Here is a 14646-nt window from a genome sequence, read left to right as displayed (position 1 = left end):
CCCTAGGCCCAAAAAGTATATTTTTCCTGGAATTTAATCTCTTATAAAATGCTATTGCAAGAAGTTAGTCCTATAATATACACAAATCAATAGAATACAAAAGGAGCAAAAACTGTAAAAAAAAAAAAAAAAGAGTACAAATTCTATAAAGTTATGGCCCAAACGGACATTTTCCAGAAGAAGAGATAATATACAATTTTTATTTTAGATAAAAATATCTTAGTATAGCATTTCTAAAACTAAGCTTTAAAAATAATTAGAAATCATCCTGAACGTGTCCTATGAGGTCAAATTCAATTCACTGCCCTCTGTGTCGCTATTGGTAGGCAGCTAGGAGGATCTCATGGGCAGCTAAGTTGTTTTCCACAGAGAAAGTCTCCATTTCCTTCCACAACTAATATAAATGAATTTATTTAAACCCTTTCTAAAATGATACATATTCCCAGACTGGGCTCTTGGAGTACAAACTCCTTTTGATTACTATCTGGTGTCTAATCTAAGACTGCATTTTATTTATTCTAAGGTCCTTCTTGGTTTTTCAAGAAGGGTTCCCTGCTTCTAATATCTAAGAAGTCCTCTGCAATCACTGAAATTGAGCTCTCATACTATCGCTGCTTTTATCTTCTCAACTTGGAGAATGCTGATTTTGATTGAGGAATAACTTCTTCTGCTTGATAATTTTACATCCTTCTTGAGTTACTGACTCTGAGAGCTAAAAAGGACTTAGTCCAAACATCTCATTATACATTTGAGAAAACTGACTCGAGAGAGGGTGAATGACTGGCTCAGAGCATAAGGATGAAATAATCAAGGATTCAAAATTTTAGAGATTTTTCCACTTAGCAAACGGCATCAAGAATGCATAAGGGGGACTTTCCAGATGGTCCAGCAGTTAAGACTCTGCGCTCCCAATGCAGGGGGCCCGGGTTCAGTCCCTTGTCAGGGAACTAGACCCCGCATGCCACAACTAAATATTCTGCATGCCGCAACTAAAAGATCCTGCGTGCCGCAACGAAGATCCCGTGTGCTGCAACCAAGACCCGGCGCAGCCAAATAAATAAATAAATATTTTAAAAACAAACAAACAAAAGAATGCATAAGGACTTCTGCTCAAGATGAATTTATGCTTCAACACAGCTGTTCTGCTCCAAACATAAAGCAGTGACGCTTAAAAAGACAGAGGAGGACTCAAAAGTGAGAGGAATACTTCAGTGGCCCATAAACAGAAGAGAAAAACAAAGAACAGGGCGAGACTAAAACTGGGGGTCTCCTGGGCTCTGAGTCTAGAGCGGGATGTGGTGACAAGGAGCCGGATTTGTGTGTTACAGAGGCTGATGGTACTCAACACATGAGAGAGGAACAGAGACAGCCTTATTGCTTGAAGCCAGTAGGATGGAAGAAAGATGGTGGCCAACCCTCCTCCTCATAGGAAGTAAAGAGCCTAAGCAGGAAGGAGGACAAACATGGAGCCATGACACCGGGATCAGAACCAAGTAAACAAGTGAACCTTTAAGTGAATCGCTGATGTCCCTGACATCACCTTAGATCAAGAACGCTAAACTTCACTGCAAGATCTGGTTCTGGACTGGAGTTTGGAGGTGGGGGTAGTATTGGTGGTAGCAACCACGACACCATGAGATTGGTGGGGCTTGGCTGGCGGGGGAAGGGTAAAATATCTTCTGCAAAAATGTGCTTCTAAGGACACACGAAGAAATCAAATACTTACAATACAAGAAACAACCCTGAGCATAGATATATTAACAAAATATGTCACTATACATAATTACATATTTATTGTTTTTAAAAAAACAGATTTGTTTGCATTAAAAAAAAACCCAAAAAACTTCTAGGCAACGATGACAAGATGGGGCCGTAGGTAGCTAAAGCATGTCAGTATCTTTGGTGTGTTAGGAGAAAGAAACACAGAGTTTAGATTTATGAGAATAATCTACAGCTAAGTAGGTAGGCTAAACATTTACATATTGCAAACTGAAAGGCTTCAATAGAACTAAGTGACGAGGCCATGGGTAGCTGTTATGCTTTTTTCTTCATGTTTCTATGTATTTGAAATAGTTACTAATTTAACAAATATTGCTAATTCCAGTAAAAGTCAGATTGTGGTATAAAATACATGTAAAAGGAAAAGAATAAACAAATTGGAAGATTGTAATGTTCTAAGATAAGAGTCTAAATGTGAGATTTACACTTGTTTTCTATTTCTTTTATTATTGGCAAAACTAATACGATTACTTGATGTATTATTTCTTACTGAGTTCTTAAGGGTTTTCAATCAATTTTTAAGGATGAAACATACAATGGTGGTTAATTATGAAATGTGTCAAATATATCAGACAAGTTAAAAGAAACTTATAGTGAACACCCATAAGCTTATCACCTAGATTCTGCCATCAATATTTTATTATACTTGCTTTACCACATGTATCTTCTGTCCATCCATCAATTCATCCATCAATTGCAGTGTATAATTTTTTGATACACTGCAAACTTGCAGACATAAGTAAACTTTCCTCTAAATACATTAGCATGCATATCATTAGCTAGAGTTCATCATTTGTTCACAGTTCTTTTTTTGATCGAAAATTTAACACAATGAAATTCAGTAACCTTATTTTTTATCTTCTTGTAATGTCCAGAATGGAGACAGGAAAGTGGGCTGACTAGGGGTCATAGGTCCTGAGGAATGACACAGTGAGTGCTGTCTCTGGAGGCCTAGAGAGGAGCCTGAACTTCCATTAGGGCCCAAAAGTAAGGAGGCACATCTACCCCCAGGGGTGTGGGCAGAGGCCAAGTGGGGAATCTGGACTTCCATTCTCACTTAGCAGTAATAGTGTCAGAGGCCTGCTAAAATAGAAGTTAAACTTATTAAGATCCAGAGACTCCCAACACTCAAAATGTCCAGGATACAATAAAAAAAAAAAGAAAAAAATCATTCATTATTCCAAGTACCAGGAAAATCTCAACATGAATGAGATTGGTATCAAAAGATACCAATACTGAGATGACACAGATATTGGAATTATTTGACAAGCATTTTAATGCAGCCATCTAAAAATGTTTCAATAAACAACTATGGAGATGCTTAAAAGAAATTTAAAACATAGAAAGAAATACAAAGTCTCAAGAAAGAAATAAGGACATCTCAACAAAAAAAATGAAAGATAAAGGAGACCCTAATGGAAATTCTAGAACTGAAAAATACAATAACCAAGATTAAAAACAGACACACACACATACCTACACAAGTCACTGAATAGACTCAACCACAGAATAGAAAAGAGAGAAAAGAATCAGTGAACTTGAAGATAGGAAAACAGAAACTATGCAGTCTGAACAACTGAGATAGAATAGATGGGAAAAAATGACCAGAGTCTCAGGAACCTGTGGGATTATAACAAAAGATCTAACTAACATTCATGTCATCGGAGTCCCAGAGGAGAGGGGAGTTTGGAGCTGGAAAAGTATTTGAGAAAATAATGGCTGAAAAATCCCCAAATTTGGCAAAAGACATAAACCTATGGTTTAAAAAGCTAAGAAAACCCTAAACAGGTTAAACCCAAGAAATCCATGACAAAGTACATAAACTTCTAAAAACTAAACACGATATCTTGAAAGCAGTGAGAGAGAACCACCACCTAGATTCACCCATAGGGAAAAACCAATTCTCATCAGACAGAGGCCAGAAGGAAATGGAACGATATTTTTTGAGTGCTTAAAGAAAAGAATTGCCAACCTAGAATTGTATAGCTAGTGAAAATATCCCTTAGGAATAAAGGGGAAACAGGCATTCTCAGATAAAGAAAAACTAAGAGAATTTGTAGCCTGCAGACCTACCCTAAAAGAATGGTTAAAGGAAGTTCTCTAAATAGAAAAAACATGATAACAGAAATCTCTGAATATCAGGAAGGAAGGAAGAACAGTGGAAAGAGTAAAAACAAGGGTAAATATGAGGAGGTTTCTCTTAAGTTTTCTAAATTATGCTTGACGGTTGAAGGAAAATTATAACACTGTGTGATGTGGTTCTCAATGTATGTAGAGGAGATACTTAAGACAATTAGAAAGCAGGGCAGGTAAAGAGGTTTAAAGGGAGGTAAGGTTTCTACATGTCACTTCAACTGGAATGTTGACACTAGCCAACTGTGGGAAGTTATGTAGGTATAAAGTCATACCAAAAGCTATACAAAGAGATCCGCTCAACAGCATGGCAGACAATTCAGAATGGAGTTCTAAAAAATGTTCAGGTAACACATAGGAAGACAGAAAAAAATAAAACAGAGGAATGAAAAAGAGCGAACAAAGAGAAGAAATAAAACAGCAGGCTCAAGAGTTAAAGATGCCCCTCCAGGACCTGCCTGCTTTGGGATGCTTTTCAGAGCCCTGAGGGAGTTGCCTTTCATATATTACTCAGAATTTACAGTTCTCATCACTGGGCAAGTTATTTGGAGAAGAGCTTACTCAGTCATTATTGGACGTAGTGTCTCATTAACTAGTTTTAGTAATAACGCTTTTTATTTGTAACTTGGCTTAGGCTTATTAAAGAAGTATTCTTGGGCTTCCCTGGTGACGCAGTGGTTGAGAGTCCGCCTGCTGATGCAGGGGACACGGGTTCGTGCCCCGGTCCAGGAAGATCCCACATGCCGCGGAGCAGCTGGGCCCGTGAGCCATGGCCGCTGAGCCTGCGCGTCCGGAGCCTGTGCTCCGCAACGGGAGAGGCCACAACAGTGAGAGGCCCGCGTACCGCAAAAAAAAAAAAAAAAAAAAAAAAGTATTCTTAAGTAAATAGCATGAGTATGTAACTATTAAATATGTTCTCTAACTCCTCAACTTGGAAAATTTGGCATAAATTTGTTTCATAAACTAACTTCTATTATTTTTATATAAAAGAACTTCTACTATTTTGATATATTATTCAAAATAAAATTCTAATCTTTGCTTTATGTTGTCATGTATGAGAATAGCGAGAGGTACAGCAAAAAGTGTGGAACCAGATCTGGGAAAAAGAAGGCAATTCATCCTTTCTTGGTCACTGGCGACGCCTACTGGCTCGTTTTTGGCAGTGATCTTGTGTAGAGCATGTAGAAGGAAAGATCCTTACAGTAACACAAGTTCATTTATTTACCCCCAGTGCAGATGAAAGAAAGGCACCTTCCTCATGCTGCGAGTTAGAAGTACACTCAGCAGCAGGAAAGATATCTATCAGTGTTCTCTATCTCACTGCACGTCACCACCATCCACCCAGATGTGGAAGTCAAAGACCTAGTGTCATGCTTGGCGTACCACTCTCCCTCACCTGCCACATCCAACCCACCACCAACCAAAGTGTGTTGGGTTTTGCCTCCTAAATATCCCTCCAGCCACAGCTCTCATCTCCACTTCCCTAATCTAAGTTACCATCGTCATCTCTCATCTGGTCAACTTTTGATGTTCCATGTATTGGTCTAAGTGCTTCACTTACATTAACTCATTTAGTCCTCACATCGACCCTAAGGGATGCACATGAGACAGACAGCAAGGTCGAGTCATTTGGTCAGCGTCCCACACCCAGCTGGCGGAGCCAGGGTTAATTCCAGGCAAAATGGCTCCAGATTTCGTTTTCTTGAGGCGACACTTGCTGCCCTTTGACCACCACACTGTGACATAGCCCCCAAGTGATCTACTCAGATCCCTCTGACCCCCGCCCCCCTTCAATCCATCTCCAGAGAGGAGCCAGAAATCATCCCCAAACGTACGTCTAAGTCATGTCCTACCTCCAATGACTTTCCCCGCTTTTAGGGTAAAGACGAAACTCCCTACATCTTGGCTTACAACGTCTTACGCTGTATCTCCTGCTTCATCCCGTCCTACACTTCCTCTTGCTGCCCCCACTCAGCCCCCTTGGATTCCTTTCCCGAGTCCTTTCCTGCCAGGGCCCTGGCCTGTGCTGCTCCTTCAGCCAGGTACACGCTCCCCTTGTCCCCTTTTCTCTTCATCTCCTTACGGCCTATTCACCCCTCAGATCTCAAGGCAAGCATCACCCCCTCAAGAGGTAGACTATGATATTGAGAATTCTTTTTTTTTTTAACATCTTTATTGGAGTACAATTGCTTTACAATGGTGTGTTAGTTTCTGCTTTATAACAAAGTGAATCAGCTATACATATACATATGTTCCCGTATCTCTTCCCTCTTGCGTCTCCCTCCCACCCTCCCTATCCCACCCCTCTAGGTGGTCACAAAGCACCCGAGCTGATCTCCCTGTGCTATGCGGCTGCTTCCCACTAGCTATCTATTTTACGTTTGGTAATGTATATATGTCCATGCCACTCTCTCACTTTGTCACAGCTTACCCGTCCCCCTCCCCATAATAGAATTCTTTTCTGGTGCTACAAATTTCCCTCTAAGCAATGCTTTCGCTAACATCCCACAAATATTATGCTGCATTTTCATCTTTTTGCTCAGTTCAAAATATTTCCTAATTTCCCAATTTCCCTTGAAATTTTCTTTTAACCCATTGATTCTTGAGAAATCTGTTGTTTAATTTCTAAGTAAAGATTTTTCCAGTTATCTTTCTGTTTCTGATTTCTAATTCAATCACATGTGATCAAAGACCGTACACTGTATGATTTCAATTCTTCTAAATCTGCTCAGGACCATCTATTTTGCTGAATGTTCCATACGCACTAAAAAGAATGTGTACTTTCCTCTTTGGGGGTGAACTGTTGTACAAATGTTAATTAGATCCAGTTTGTTCATGGTGTTATTCTGTTCTCTTATATTCTTACTAATTTTCTGTCTACTTGTTCTACAGTACTGTAGAGAGAAGTATTAAAGTCTCCAATTATGATTGTGGCTTTGCCCATTTCTCCTTTCAGTTCTATCCATTTTTACTGCATGTATTTTGAAGCTCTGATGTTAGGTGTATACACATTTAAGATTGTTACATCTTCTTGGTGAATTGTCCATTTTATCATGTAATGTATCACTTTATTCCTGGTAATTTTCCTTCTTCTGAAGTATACTTTGTCTGATATTAATATGTTTTGAATGGTGTATCTTTTTCCATCCTTCTACTTCTAACCTGCCTATATTATTATGTTTAAGGTGGTTTGTCAAGCATAGCCTATGGTTGGCTCTCTCTCATTCTGGTTTTAATTTGCATTTCCTGGATGACTTATTATATGTTGTGTATCTTTTTATAGGTTCATTGGTTTGTCATATTTTCTTTCTTTTTTTTTAAACATTTGTACTATACTTTTTAAAATAATTAATTAATTAATTAGTTTTTGGCTGCACTGGGTCTTTGTTGCTGCACGCGGGCTTTCTCTAGTTACGGCAAGCGGGAGCTACTCTTCGTTGCAGTGTGTGGGCTTCTCACTGCGGTGGCTTCTCTTGTTGCAGAGCACGGGCTCTAGGCACACACGCTTCAGTAGTTGTGGCGTACAGGCTCATTAGCTGTGGCTCACGGGCTCTAGAGCGCAGGCTCAGTAGTTGTGGCACACAGGCTTAGTTGCTCCGACGCATGTGGGATCTTCCCAGACCAGGGCTTGAACCCATGTCCCCTGCGTTGGCAGGCGGATTCTTAACCACTGTGCCACCAGGGAAGTCCCCATATTTTCTTTCTTTAAGTGCCTGTTCAAGTCTTTTGTCAATTAAAACAACCTGAGTTATCTTTTTGTTTCTTGGATATCCTTGAAACGTTCCTGACCGTAGGGGAAAAGTATGCAATACGTCCCATGAAGTATGATGACGCCAGTAGATGTGCTTTAGTTTTCTCTTGTTGCCCTTTACCAATTTGAAGCTCCCTTCTGTTCTTAGTTTGGTGAGAACTTTTTAAAAATCACAAATGGGTGTCAAAATTTGTCAGCTGCTTTTTCCGCATCTATTGAGATGATCAGGTGATTTTTCTTCTTTAGTTCTGTTAATAAGGCAAATTATAATAATCTATTTTCAAATGTTAAATATTGGTTACACAGGTGTGTACATTTGAATTCCTGGAATAAACCCCAGTTAGTCATGATATATTGTCCTTTTTTATACATGGCTAGATTCAATCTGCTAATATTTTGTTTAAGATTTTAGTTTATATATTCATGAGGAATACTGGTCTTGTAATTTTTCTTTTTTGTAATATCTCGTCAAATTTTGGTATCATGTTTTTCCTGGCCTCAAGAAATGAGATGGGAAGCACTTCCTCTTTATCTATTCTTTGGAAGTTTGTGTACTATTGGTATTATTTCTTCCTTAAATGTTTGGAGGAATCCACCAGTGAAACCAGCTGGGTCTGGAGTTTTCTTTACTGGAAGATTTTTAATTACTGTTTCAATTTCTTTAACAGGGGTCATTCAAATTGTTCTATTTCTTCTTGTGTCAGTTTCATTAAGTTATGGTTTTCAAAGAATTTATCTGTTTATTGATGTCATCAAATTTACTGCCATAAAGTTGTTTACAATATCCCCTGCTTATCCCTTTAATGTGTGCAGGATCTGTGCTGAGGTCTCCATTTTCATGTCAGATGGTGACCGTGTAACCAAGCAGGACCCTATGAGGCCCTCCCAGAAAAGAGCCCCACCCCTGTCCTCCGCCTGCCTTTTGTCTGTAGAAAAACTTTACTCAAAGCATAAATTTAATCAGAGAAGTGAAAAAATGCAGAAAGAAAGGAAAACAGTCAAGCAAGACAAAATAATAATACTTTAGCCATTAAACAAAGTCAAGGACCTTTAGTTCTTCCTCAAGGGCTATAGATAATATTCTGAGCCATGTTCTGTGAGCTGTTTTGCAGATACTGAAACCCCCTCCAGGTGGGAGAACTTAACCCAGACTGGTTGGAACCAGAAGGTTGATGACGTTGACTCCCAATGACCTCACCACCAGCCAGTCAGGAGAATGTCCATGAGCCGATCACTCTCTGCTCCTTGAGCGCTGTAACACTCTTCACTACCTGCTCCAGGGTGGAGCACACAGTTCTGAGGGCATTAGCCTACTGTGGCCCCCTTTGCCTGGCAAAGCAATAAAGCTCTTCTTTTCTACTTCACCCAGAACTCTGTTTCCGTGTTTCTATTTGGCACCGGTGAACAGAGGCAGAGTTTCGGCAACAATCATTTGTTTTCTTTCTTTCTCTCTTTTAAAATTTCTTGATCAGTCTTACTAGGCATCTCTCAATTTTATTAATCTTTTCCAAGAATAAACTTTGCCTTTTCTGGTTTTCTCTTATTTCCTATTTCATTAATTTCTCCTCTTTATTATTTCCTCCATTCTACTTCCTTGGGGGTTGACTCACTCTTCCTTTTCTAGGCTCTTGAGTTCGAGCTTAGATCACTGATTTAAAAACCTTCTTGTCTAGTGTACGCAATTAAAGTCATAAAGTCCCATCCATGCACTGTTTCATCTGTATCTCATAAATCAATTAATTAAGAGTTATTCAAATTTTTTGGTACTGGGTAAAAAATATTCTCTTAGGAATCAGAGAGGAACAGAATGGAAAAGGACACAAGGCAACTTTGTCAGATGATGGTAATGCTCCATATGTTGACTGGGATGTTGGTTATATAGGTATATACACCTGTCAAAAATGCAATACTCTAACCTTCAAACCTGAACTGTATACAATACTAGAAGATAGGCTCAGTACCTTTTTGTAAGTGAAAAATCTAAGGCTCAGAGGCGTTAACTGTGATGTATAAATACCACACACTTAGCAACTGAAAGAGCCAGGAGTTAAGTCTGTGTCATCAGAACACATGTAGTTTGCACTCTACCACACATTATTTTATATAGATACTTATATACACACACACGGAGAGAGAGAGAGGTTGAGAGGGAGAAAGAGACAGACAGACCCTGTGCAGTATGCGGTTAATATGTGGCATTAACATATCGTGGGAACTGGTTTAACTCCTCAGCAAACTCACCTTATTGCTGTCAAACAGACAGAAGCGCACGTGTCTGCTCAGAACCTGGATGCTCACTCCTGGAAGAGGAATCATCTTACAGCTCCAGAGGGTCAGAATCAAGGAAACACGACTTGGTCTTGACCTAATCTGAGAGAAAAATTAGTTATAAGGAAGGTTTACTTTTTTTTTTTTTGCGGTACGCAGGCCTCTCACTGTTATGGCCTCTCCCGTTGCGGAGCACAGGCTCTGGACGTGCAGGCCCAGTGGCCATGGCCCACGAGCCCAGCCACTCCGTGGCATGTGGGATCTTCCCGGACCGGGGCACGAACCCGTGCCCCCTGCATCGGCAGGCGGACTTTCAACCACTGTGCCACCAGGGAAGCCCTGGAAGGTTTACTTTTATGACTTATAAGACAAATTCATTTTCAAAGCACCTTTTGTAAATGCTTAAGAAAAGGCATATAGAATAAAAAAGAACAAAAGAATAAATTTTGCACACAACATACACACACAAGAAAAGTTTCAATAGTCTGTTTAGTTTAACCCAAAACTTCAGTTAAAATTTTCATAATTATTTATATTTAAAATATTTGCTTTTGGGACTTCCCTGGTGGTCCAGCGGTAAAGAATCCACCTTACAATGCAGGGGACGTGGGTTTGATCCCTGGTCAGGGAACTAAGATTCCACATGCCGCAGGGCAACTAAGCCCGCATGCCACAACTACTGAGCTTGCGCGCCTCAACAAGAGAGCCCGTGGGCCACAACTAGAGAGAGGCCTGAGTGCCGCAACGAACCTCCCGCATGCCACAACTAAAACCTGACACCGTCAAAAATAAATAAATAATAAATAAATCTTTTTTAAAATTTTGCATTTTTTTCTTAAATACACAAAAATTGTGATGAAAAGAACAGTCAGTACAATCAGGGAAGAAGAATGACCTGACCATGGAATCAACTGTATTCCAGGTTCGTTCTTACAGTTCCTTCTTACATAAGGCAGGTCCCCATAGAAGGTCACCACAGCATAGAGACCTGTGACACCTGGCGTTAATATTATCCAGCTAGCTCCTCCTTGTTTCAATTCCAAGCGTTTATCTACATTGTTCCCTGGCTTCTTATCAAGATGTTTTGACAGAGAGAACGCACTGACCATTGGATGTAGTTATTCAGTTCTACTTCACAAGATAATTCAGAACGTCAATTAAAAAAACTGGCATTCTAGTTTTTTTTTTATTTAAGAACATCTTCACTTCTTAACATTCTGCTTTATGGTCCTGGGCCTTTCCATTTAAATAACATATCACTGAAAAAAATCAGACCATGTTTAACAGTTTGTCACCTTTTCAACTTAAGAAATGAGAGCTGACAATTGAGCTCTCTGGGGACAAGTTCACAAAATTAAATGCCTTTTATTCAGTACTAGTATACTACACACACCAAATATAACATATTTGTAAACTTGCAATAGGAGATATTTAATGCTAAAAAAGATTCCAGGCACTGCTCGGGTTGAGAAGGAAAAGAGCACGACAATGCTGCACCACCCCTCCCCACAAAACCTGACCACACTGGGTTCTCTTATTCTTCCCTGAGGCTCTGGGGGAGCAAGGGAGAAAAAGCAGAAGGTAAACAGGCAGGGGAGTGAGGGGCTCAAATGCACTTTATACCTTCTAAGGAGGAGAAGAGGAGAATTAAACGTCGAGAGCATTTCCTACTTCACATAAGGGGGAGACCAGTCATCCTTCACTCCACGCTCCCCACAAAATATAATCAGAAAGTACTGCCAAGTTCCCCATTCCTATTTAATTAAAATAATATTACTACTACCACTAATAATGATGATACTGGCTAACATTTACTAAGTTATCATCACGGGTCAGGCCCTGTTCTAAGCCCTTCACACATTCAGTGCAATTCTCATAATAACCCTGTGTCGGAAGTATTATTACTATTTTTCCCTTTTTACAGATGAAAAAATTGAGGCAATGAATGATTAAGACTGATACCTAGTATTATTTCCTTTGTAACAATGGGAGAAGAGAGCAGTGGAGAAGAGAAACAAGATAAAGTCAAGGTGAACAGACCCTAGTTTTGTCTCAGCTATGAAACTGTCGCTAAGTGTTTCAAAATTACAATACAGAGACAATTGTTTTTTGTTTTTTTATAACGCGTTAATCAATTTACGTTACCTGTATATTTGCAACCATGACAAAATCTGGAAAATTTATAATTTTACTGACAGTAACCATACTTACAGAGCCCGTTTTAGCATCCCACATTAGATCTCTGAAGGCCAGTTGTGAAGTAGTGAGTTCTGGTTGTAAGAAGTAACTTGCTCGAAATTGATTTCCTGCAAAAATAAGTGTTCCTTTATTTTCTTACAAAGAACGAATGAAATTCAAACCCCCAAATTCATGATGTTATGGTACAGACTTAGGAAACAGACGTCGAAAATGCCAAGCTGTTTACTAGCAACTTGCTTCCTAAGACAGACATACCAACAGAGATAAGAGCAACAGCAGGAAACGTAAGGATAGAAGCACATGAGAGCTGATCTTAAAGTGGCTTCAGGAAAGACCTTAAAGGCTTTTAGGCCAGTAACATGCCCCAGGATGAAGATGATCCATTGAAATATTTTTGTAAAATGCAGAAAATCTGTGAACACTTTTTAGATATTTTAGAAAAAGTATATAATCATTAATTTTACTTCTTAACACAAGAGAATTTTAATACTGTTCTTCCATACTTGTGTCATGACGAATACCTATTACAAAATCATTTACTCACCCAAGAACTCATTTTTGAGTTCCTACTCTGCCAGGTGCTATGCTGGGAGCTGGAAACATAAACGTGAATCAGAGAAATATGGCCCCTGCCCTCATTACCTTACACTTCAGTGGGGGAAAGAGTTATGAAAAATAAGTAGACAAAAGACAAAATAATTATAAGCTGACTTAGACTTATAAAGGGTGCTCAAGTGAATGGGAGTAGGAGGGCCTACATGGAAGGTGTCTCTGGGAATGTACCCTGAGACCCAAAGCATGAGAAGCAGGGAATTCCCTGGCGGTCCAGTGGCTAGGACTCCACAAGGGCCCGGGTTTGATCCCTGGTGGGGGAACTAAAATCCCGCAAGCTGCGCAGCACAGCCCAAAAGAATAATAATAATAATAAATAGATAAATAAATAAATAAAAAGAGATTTATAATAAAAAATAAATAAAACAAAGCATGAGAAGGAGCTGGGTGTTCAGCGAGGGCTGAGAAGAGCTTCCCGACAGAGAAGCCTCAAAGCAGCCCCTCCACAGATGACTCAGCAGCTCAGGGTATACAGGGGAGCCTCCCCACAGCATTATTCCTCTTTAAAATGAGCTTATGAACAAATGTTGCCAAGTACGGGGCAATCCAAGAATGAATAAGGAAACAGAAACAGCGAATAGGGAAAACTCTTTGGAAAAGTCTCACTGTGAGGAAAAGCAGAGAAAGGGAGGCTTCATCCAGAATGGGACAGGGCGGCGGGGAGCTGGTCCCTAAAGGTGGGAGGTTTTAGGTTTGCTAGGACTGCTGATGAGGGAATCAGCCAGTGGGGCAGGGGAGAGCAGGCTGAAGACACAGGAAAGGGTTGATCAAAGAGTCATGTTTTTGAAATAAAGGAAGGGGGCTTGGCCTCTGATAGGATCAGGGCTCCTTCCTCCTTCACAGGCAAGATGAAGGAAAAGATGAGCGTCCAAGAGATGTGAGATGTTACATCTTTTTCAATGACTTGCTTTGGCTGTGCCAGAAAAATGAGATGTAAACTGTGACCGCTTAACTAAAAGTCTGTGGTGGCTGATGGACACCTGTTACCTTCCTCCAGAAGCTGGAAGAGGGTGGAAGGCCTGAACCCAGCAGGAATAACTCCCATCGTGGTCAATACGTCGACGGTGTTAATCTGCTGAAGAGAGTAAAACAAAAATTTGCTTGGTTTAATTCATGTTTCCTCACCTCTAGGATACTCTCTCTTTATCACTATAGCAACTACAACCCCCGAAAGAAAAATACAAATGTACAGACTTTAGCGGAAGAATATAGCAATTTAACCCCCAATTCCTGAGAAGACGCCATTGCTGAATCCTGGCCTTTCCTGAGGACCTAAGCCCCGTGCAGTGCCCAGGGGGCTGAGCTCTGTGCTCCAGACCTGTTGCTTCCTGCATGGCCCCCATCAAAATGGCCTGTCCTGCTCCACAAAGTACAGCCATGTCACAGATCAGTTGATATCGTAAACTGATATGCACTGAAGAATTAATGGCTTTTTTGTACACTATATGTACATACACACACACATGTATGCGCACACGTGCATGTCCATGTAAGTGATGAGTAGGGTAAAAAAGGCAGAAAGAATATATTTACTAAATGGTTAGTGATGATCACTTATGGAAGGAGTGGATTTTCATTTTGTTATGCAACTTTTTAAATGATAGGATTATTGATAGTTTCTTACTTTTTCTTTTTTTTTGGTTGTGCCCTGAGGCATGTCTTAGTTCCCCGACCAGGGATCAAACCCATGCCCCCTACATTGGAAGTGTGGAGTCTCAACCACTGGACCACAAGGGAAGTCCCAAGTTTCTTACTTATTTGAGCTTTTTGGAATTTTTAAATATTAACAAAATTTAACAACTGTCTTTACCCAAATGATAGAAAATTCAAGCAGAATCAGTGAGAGACATTTCCAAGCCCTCACAGGCATAGGCTTACTAAACCAGAAATATGTTTTAATGCTC

At 39.9% G+C, this 14646-nt stretch overlaps 1 protein-coding gene across 8 annotated transcripts in view; it reads right to left on the bottom strand.

The window, feature by feature from the left end:
- The window catches only part of NPHP1 (nephrocystin 1), a 59267-nt gene that overhangs the window by 22818 nt on the left and 21803 nt on the right, over positions 1-14646 (bottom strand). For 6 of the 8 annotated variants that reach the window (XM_082642279.1, XM_082642282.1, XM_082642281.1 and 3 more), the window contains exons 9-11: positions 13730-13817; positions 12143-12237; positions 9905-10033 (exon numbers count right to left, since the gene is read on the bottom strand). In XM_082642279.1, coding sequence (XP_082498405.1) covers positions 9905-10033; positions 12143-12237; positions 13730-13817 — 312 coding nt within the window. The remainder of the gene's footprint in view (positions 1-9904; positions 10034-12142; positions 12238-13729; positions 13818-14646) is intronic. The other 2 variants (XM_082642280.1, XM_082642283.1) reach the window with 1 other exon arrangement.

The sequence above is a fragment of the Mesoplodon mirus genome (assembly GCF_964341445.2).
Source record: "Mesoplodon mirus genome assembly, chromosome: 14".
Taxonomy (NCBI): Eukaryota; Metazoa; Chordata; class Mammalia; order Artiodactyla; family Ziphiidae; genus Mesoplodon; species Mesoplodon mirus.
This window is presented reverse-complemented; position numbering and strand designations above follow the sequence as displayed.